This window comes from Limulus polyphemus, unplaced genomic scaffold, assembly GCF_000517525.1.
Source record: "Limulus polyphemus unplaced genomic scaffold, Limulus_polyphemus-2.1.2 Scaffold7777, whole genome shotgun sequence".
In the NCBI taxonomy this organism is placed as follows: domain Eukaryota; kingdom Metazoa; phylum Arthropoda; class Merostomata; order Xiphosura; family Limulidae; genus Limulus; species Limulus polyphemus.
Window position 1 is genome coordinate 18986 of NW_013673387.1, and position 7109 is coordinate 26094.

At 31.5% G+C, this 7109-nt stretch overlaps 1 protein-coding gene across 1 annotated transcript in view; it reads left to right on the top strand.

Annotated features, from left to right (window-relative positions):
• LOC106474857 (calcium/calmodulin-dependent protein kinase type 1-like) overlaps positions 1-6602 on the top strand; it is a gene marked incomplete at its 5' end in the record, with an annotated part of 24599 nt that extends 17997 nt beyond the window's left edge. Inside the window, 2 exons of the mRNA XM_013935554.2 lie at positions 433-520; positions 1648-6602. Of these exons, the coding sequence (XP_013791008.1) occupies positions 433-520; positions 1648-1815 (256 nt within the window). The remainder of the gene's footprint in view (positions 1-432; positions 521-1647) is intronic.
• Between the last annotated feature and the right edge of the window lie 507 nt (positions 6603-7109).

Below are 7109 nucleotides of genomic sequence, written 5' to 3' on the forward strand. Positions count from 1 at the left end.
GTAGGTTTAAACTGCAGTGTTTACTACTACTACATGCTGGTATATAAATGAAGTGTAGGTTTAAACTGCAGTGTTTACTACTACTACATGCTGGTATATAAATGAAGTGTAGGTTTAAACTGCAGTGTTTACTACTACTACATGCTGGTATATAAATGAAGTGTAGGTTTAAACTGCAGACCAGCATGTAGTAGTAGTAAACAACACTTCATTTATATAGGTTTAAACTGCAGTGTTTACTACTACTACATGCTGGTATATAAATGAAGTGTAGGTTTAAATAACTTGGAGTGTAGAATACAGCAAAACTATTTTCAGTGAAAATTTTGCAGGGCTCATACAAATAATTTTTACATTTACTGTTTTTGAAATGGTTTAAAAGAGATATTCCCATAAAACTTTAGAAGAGCATTAAAGTGTTTATGTGTATAGGATATCTGGAAACACGGCCAAGGACACAAACATCCATGGAACAGTCAGTGAACAGTTAAAGAAGAACTTTGCTAAAACAAAATGGAGGGTACGTATATTCCTCTTTTATAAATGTTAAGTTATTGAAATAACATCAGATATTAATGATTTCTTACACTTAATTTGGTATATACATGAATCGTGAATAATTCAGTTCTCCTTGACATTCGGGGGAGAATTGCGAATTATTTCTAAAACTTATATTAAATTACATTTTGAAAATTTTCCTTAAGTAAAGAAAACTGTTAAAATACATTGAACTTCTTGCAAGTTGACAGAGAAAAATTTAACATAATATTTTGTTTTTATTAATATTTTTCCAAGTTGACCCAGAAATATTAAACATGGTAAATGCTAATTTTTGTTTTTTATTCCTATCAAAGATAATGTTACAGTGTTATCCTTTATTAAAAGCATTCATTTTGATGTTACTCCTCTCCCTCCCCCCCAAACTTGCTTCTTTTCTCAATGATTTTAATCCAGTCAGTGTTATTTCAAGACTCGGTAATTAAGGTTTTTTATGTATTTTTACACTGGATTGAAAACTAAACAAAAATCTTAAGTAAAGCATTTCAGATAAACTTGTTATATATGTCATCAGTGAAATGTGTGTTGTACTGGAAAGGTTTTGGGTAGGATGGACAACATAGCAGTGGCCCCCAGTGATACAGCGGTATGTCTGTGGACTTACAATGCTAGAAACCGGGTTTCGATAACCGTGGTGGGCAGAGCACAGATAGCCCATTGTATAACTTTGTGCTTAATTACAAACAAACATAGCAGTGAAAGACTGCAGAGAAGCCGTTACATTTTTGTTTAGTTTTTTTTAGAAAATGTGCAATTACAGAAAGTCCAAAATTATTCCAGATATATTGGAGGAGGAGGACTAAATGTAACGGTTGAAATTTGCTGAGGGAAAAAATAAAACGAGGCTTACATCACTTGTAAAAAGTGAATAATCTCAAAAGTGATGAAAAACGTATATTCTTATACTTCAGAATTTATGTCAGATTGTCCTGCAAGAAAAAAGTTTATTGTATTTGTTCAAAACAAAAAAATTTAATTTTTGTTTTTTTCAAAGATGTAGAATTTTGTAAATAGAGAAATAAGTTCTTTCAAATTTTTTTTAAATCTATATTTATATTATTCTCTAATTATTTTTTCTTGTTACAATAGCAAGCATACAATGCAACGGCTGTCATCCGACAAATGAGAAAATTAGCTATGAACAGCACAGGAAGCTCAAATGAAACAGCAAACTACCAGGCTGGCAGTAAAGATGAAAACATTTCAAGCACAACGTCTGCAGAGGCCACTCCCAAGGGGACGGCAGAGAAGAATTAGAATGAATTACAAAATGCATCAGTTGGTAGCATCATGCTATCTACTGTTTATTTGGGTGATTTTGTCCCCTGTTGGGGTGCTCATTTTCACATGTATTTATAATTGTTAGTTACAGTTAGGTTCTTATGTCTGATAGCTGAAACCTGTAAAACAACCAGAAGAAGGTTTACAATGGTGGTAATAAGGCAGGAATACATCCTTTATATTTTATTCTTTCTCCACATTTGTGCTGTGGCTATGTATTTAAATGTGTATTTTTATATTGGTAAAAAAGGGAAGCCTTTCCCATTTCTGCATGTTGGTAGTTGGGATGTGTATATATTAATCAGACACATGTACAGTTATATTACACATATGTAAGAATCAATAATTGTTTTCTATGCAGGGAGTACAATCAGTTGATGGGTTCACATTTGAAAGACTACCTGGATTGGTAACTTAGGTGTGATGTGTGGTAATTGATTCTGTATCTCATACAAGACAATTGTTGTTATATGTGTTCATTTATTGTTGATGTTGTTTCTTTTATACAGCTGTGTTTAGTCTGAAAGTTGTGGGATGTGGTTAGTTACAATGAATGCACATTGTTTCATTCTGGCATTCGTAACGTAACTATAATTCTATTTTGATGGTTGTTAATGATAATTTTTTTTATATTTCTTGTTTGGTTTTATGTACAACAAACTGTGTCTTTATATTAGGGTGAGGATATATTTTTACTTATACTTTCTGCATTCCTAGGTTCTTTGTTGAATTCTTTTTTTTAGACATTTTTTCAAATTCTTTATTTTTATGAAATGTGTATTTTGAGGAAAAGACTTGAATGAAGTGGCATATCTTGTTGACATGTTGATTATTAGAAGTATAACTGGATGGTTTAACTTTTTAAGTGAAAGAAAATCAAAATCTAAGTTTATTTGTTATATAAATAGAATACTTCTCTCTCTCTCTATATATATATATATATATATATATGTGTGTGTGTGTAAGACAGATTAAAACATGGGTGATGTGTGTTAATCGTATATTTAAAATGGTCACAAGAACACGTATTTCTTGCTTGACTTCATGTATTTGAATCCTACATCTTGAAAACAGCTTTGATACACAAAGATGTAAGTTTGTTTCTTTATGGCCAGTTTGAAAAAGGTGTTTGATTTAGCCACATTAAGGCTCCTAAAGGTTAACAAAATGGTGGTAATTTTCCATTTGAATTTCATAGAAAAGTATAAATAAATGTATTCATTGACTGTAACAAGAATCTTTTACATTCAAAACCACAAATAAGTAATGGAATCGACTGACTTGTAATCTTGATTTGCTAACAGCTTTACCCTTGTACTTAGTCTTTTCTTTGCATCTCCACAGACTGAAATTATAAATTTATTTTTTGTTCTTGTTTCCTTTAATTATCTCAAACAAATACAGATAGTGATACGACCAATGTAAAATTAGTATAGAGTGTTTAACATTATAGCTAGCTGAAAGTTCATGGGGTTTTATTATACTCAATTGAAGTATGTAAACAGAAAAAATACCAACTGTTAAAATTCTTTCCAATTTGGGAACCGACCATGCTAGCAGTGTTTTAATATTTACCTAGATTTTAAGCATGTTTATTAACTGTTTAGACTAAGTTTGTATTACAAGTTGTCTGGTTTAACAACTATGGATTGTAAATATAACCTACAACAGTACACATTTTTAAAAAAATGAAACGTGTTGTTTATCTTCAAATCATTCTTATAATGATATGTGACATCCCGACGTGGATAGTGTTTTTACATCTTCGATGGGAACCTTTAACTGTACCAATGTAACAAAAAACAACCCTTATCTGTTCATGTATGATGAAGATTTTTTTTCTATAATGTCGGACTTTTGTGGAACTTTGAAAATATGAAATATTTAGCTTAAATATCGTAAGTTTTTATTAAAAATATGTTTAATGTTAAGTGCTTTCTCTCGAAAACTGTTTTTGTTTTAATATTCTTTTAGTGTTAATATTTTTCTTTTTCTACTAAGAATAACAGTAAAAATTATTATGTAATAGTAGCATGTGCTGGGCCATGGAGATTCAAGTTCCATGATTGGGGTCCCATTAGTGCCAAAAAAAATGGGTTCTCAACATAGGCACTGTGGATGAGTTATAAGAGTGATGGTAAAATCCCACTATTCAGTTGTCCAAGAGTAGTTCTAGAGTTGGTGATGACTAGCTGCATTCCCTCTAGCCCATTAGTTACAAATTTGGGACAGCTAGTGCTTGAGTAGGTGTGCATGAAATCCAACCAACAAACAAAGTAGTAGTAATAATATAATTATTGGACTGAATCTCTGATCGGATTCAAAGAGAGCCTAACCAAGAGTGGCTATACGGTAGGTGCAACTTGTATTACGTCAATAACATGTAGTATCACCCCTAGTGTACTAAGGTTTATTTGAATTGGTCATTTTACAAATTTAACTTCTGTTTACTGGTGGTACACGATGCACACTTGTGTTTAACAACTGAATCTGATCCATTCACAAAAACATAAGTCTCTTTTGTCAAGATGGGTACAGTAAAACCAGCACTTATTTGTTTGGTGTCCCTACCTGTAATATTTTTAGTTATTTCAGTAGCAGAGTGTCCTAAAACAGTATTTATTTACTCTGGCTATGCACTGTTGCATGTGTGATGGTAACAATAGTGGAATGTTGCCTTGATGATTCACTAGTGTAACCACGAGTTAAATAATGGAAGAAGTGAGATGTGACTGGAGTAAGAATCATCAGTGATACCAGGATTAAGACTGAAAAGAGCCTGTAATATTTTTACCACAATAGTAGTGGCAGTTGGCTTAATTTTATAGCTGGTAATGGCATTACCAGAGTAATACCAATAGTCATACTCAAATTTGATTATGATAGGAACCCAATCACATTATTAGTGTTATGTATTAAGAACTTAATATTGAGATGTATAATCCACACTACATAATAAATCCTTGAAAATAAAACAGTACAAGTTGCTGTTGTCTTGTGGTACAGATCAATAATTATCAGTTTGTCATTCTTCTATCCCATGTTAGTAAATCTGGTGTTGCTATTTTGAGAACATGGTAACACCAGGGTTTCCACTGTTTCACTGGCTTCTACACTGGAAATGTTGAAATGTTAGTTCAATTAAATAATGTTGCATTTAAGGTTAAAACAGTCTTTCTTTTTGAAATCTCGTACTTTTTTGTTTTTAATAGTTTTTGTTGTTCAGTTTAAGAATAATTCCTTCTCCCTCAAGTTGGTAATTCTAGAGAAAATGTGCAGTATGATGTCTGGTGTATAGTATTTGAGATTTAGTTAATTACTGAGACAATTATGTGGCTTGTCAGATTCACTACCTTTACAGAACTATTCATATTTTCACAGTGTGTTTTACGTTATTATGAGAAACTAAACGTTTTAGATCAATAGTACTTTTAGTTCAAATTATTTTTAACTTATTCGTATGAATACCGACAAAACTACATAAAACTATACAGAACAGATTCTTAAGTTAGTAATATAAAAATTGTATAACAACAGAATGTGGTATCACCATAAGCCACGTCTTTGGTGCACTTAGGAATAGTTGAAAACTTCATATTGGCTTTCAAGTTAGGCTACGTTGTGAGAGATGTAGACCGACAAATTAAGATTAAAATGTATCGGGTGGGAACAAGTTCTATGCTAATGTGTTATAAAATATTAGGCTTCAAATTCATTACTGGTGGTACAGTTGTTAATAGTTTATTTTGTGTATACTGTTCATATTTTAACATCATATAAAATATAACTAGATTTTCCTTTATTGAAATCTTGAGGTGAGGAGTTAATGGGGGGGTAAATAGTATGAAAAGTAAAGAACCGTTTGCTGGAATTAACAGTAAAGGATGTAAGGGACTATTTTGTTAAAAACCAGAACTTTGAGGTAACAATGGAATGCAGAGTTGCCGGATCCATCTTATTTCTTCTTCTTAATGTAGATGATAGGCAACTGTTATTAATAAAAGTTGCTTTAGCATTTTAATTAAAAATGTGCTTATTTTGAAAATGTTGATCTTAAAGTAGAGATTATTACTGTTGTTATAGTCTTATTGTATTGCACTGGCCATAGATACATTATAGATTACAAAGCTACTTTTCAGCCATCAATGTCGTGTAATATTTGAAGGTGGTTTGTGTGTAAGTAAGGTATTGGTTGTTTGTTTTTTGTTGCCGTATTTTCAATAAATTGCAACCTTGCACTCATTCAACTTGACTTACTTCAAGTGACCAACATGTTCCTCTTTTATTTTATTTTTCCTCTGGATTTTCAGTAACTCATTAAGTTTTGTACTCAAATCTTCCACTTTTTCTTTATTTCAGAAAAAAAAAACATTAATTCATGCTTGCCTTGTTAACTTGAGTGTTTTACTTTATGTTCAAATAGAAACTACTTAAAATTTCCAGGATAAAAGATCTTGACTTTTAGTACTTCTAGAGTAAGCTAATATAAATTGAGCTTGACAAATGAAGAACAATAGAAAGCACACTGTCTAAAATGATCAAGTTTCCAAAAATACGTACAAAGACGGAGAGAGAGAGTACTTATTGTATCCTGGAGATGTTATTTAGTTATCTGTTTTTGGTTGAAACTGTGTATCTTGGACAGATGTAAAATTTACTCTTGGTGAATTGTGCATGTATTGTGCTATTCTTTTACAATAACGATTCATTGAATAGTTCACTTGTCCAGCAAAAGCAGCCTATTAAAGAAAATGAGATCGAAATTTAGTTGAGTTTGTGTATTTTAAGTTGTTAATGAAATGTAGTGAAAATAATCATTGGAAGTGTTATACAAAATGTAGCAGATTTGGTCATACAGCTGTCAGATAAGCTTCAAAGCATCTCACCTAACTCAAAGACTGCAAGTCATAGCATTGTCTAAGGAATTACCAAGTTTTTCACTCAACTCAACCAGCTCGTTCACCAAAACAGCTTAATATGGACAATAAATGAAAATATTCATGGTTTCCAGCAACAGTAAAAGACAACAGAAAACCAAGCTTTTTTAACAGAAAAGTGTAACATGTACAATAAATGGAAATATTCATGGTTTCCAACAACAGAAAACCAAGCTTTTTTAACAGAAAAGTGTAACATGTACAATAAATGGAAATATTCATGGTTTCCAGCAATAGTAAAAGACAACAGAAAACCAAGCTTTTTTTTAACAGAAAAGTGTAACATGTACAATAAATGAAAATATTCATGGTTTCCAGCAACAGTAAAAGACA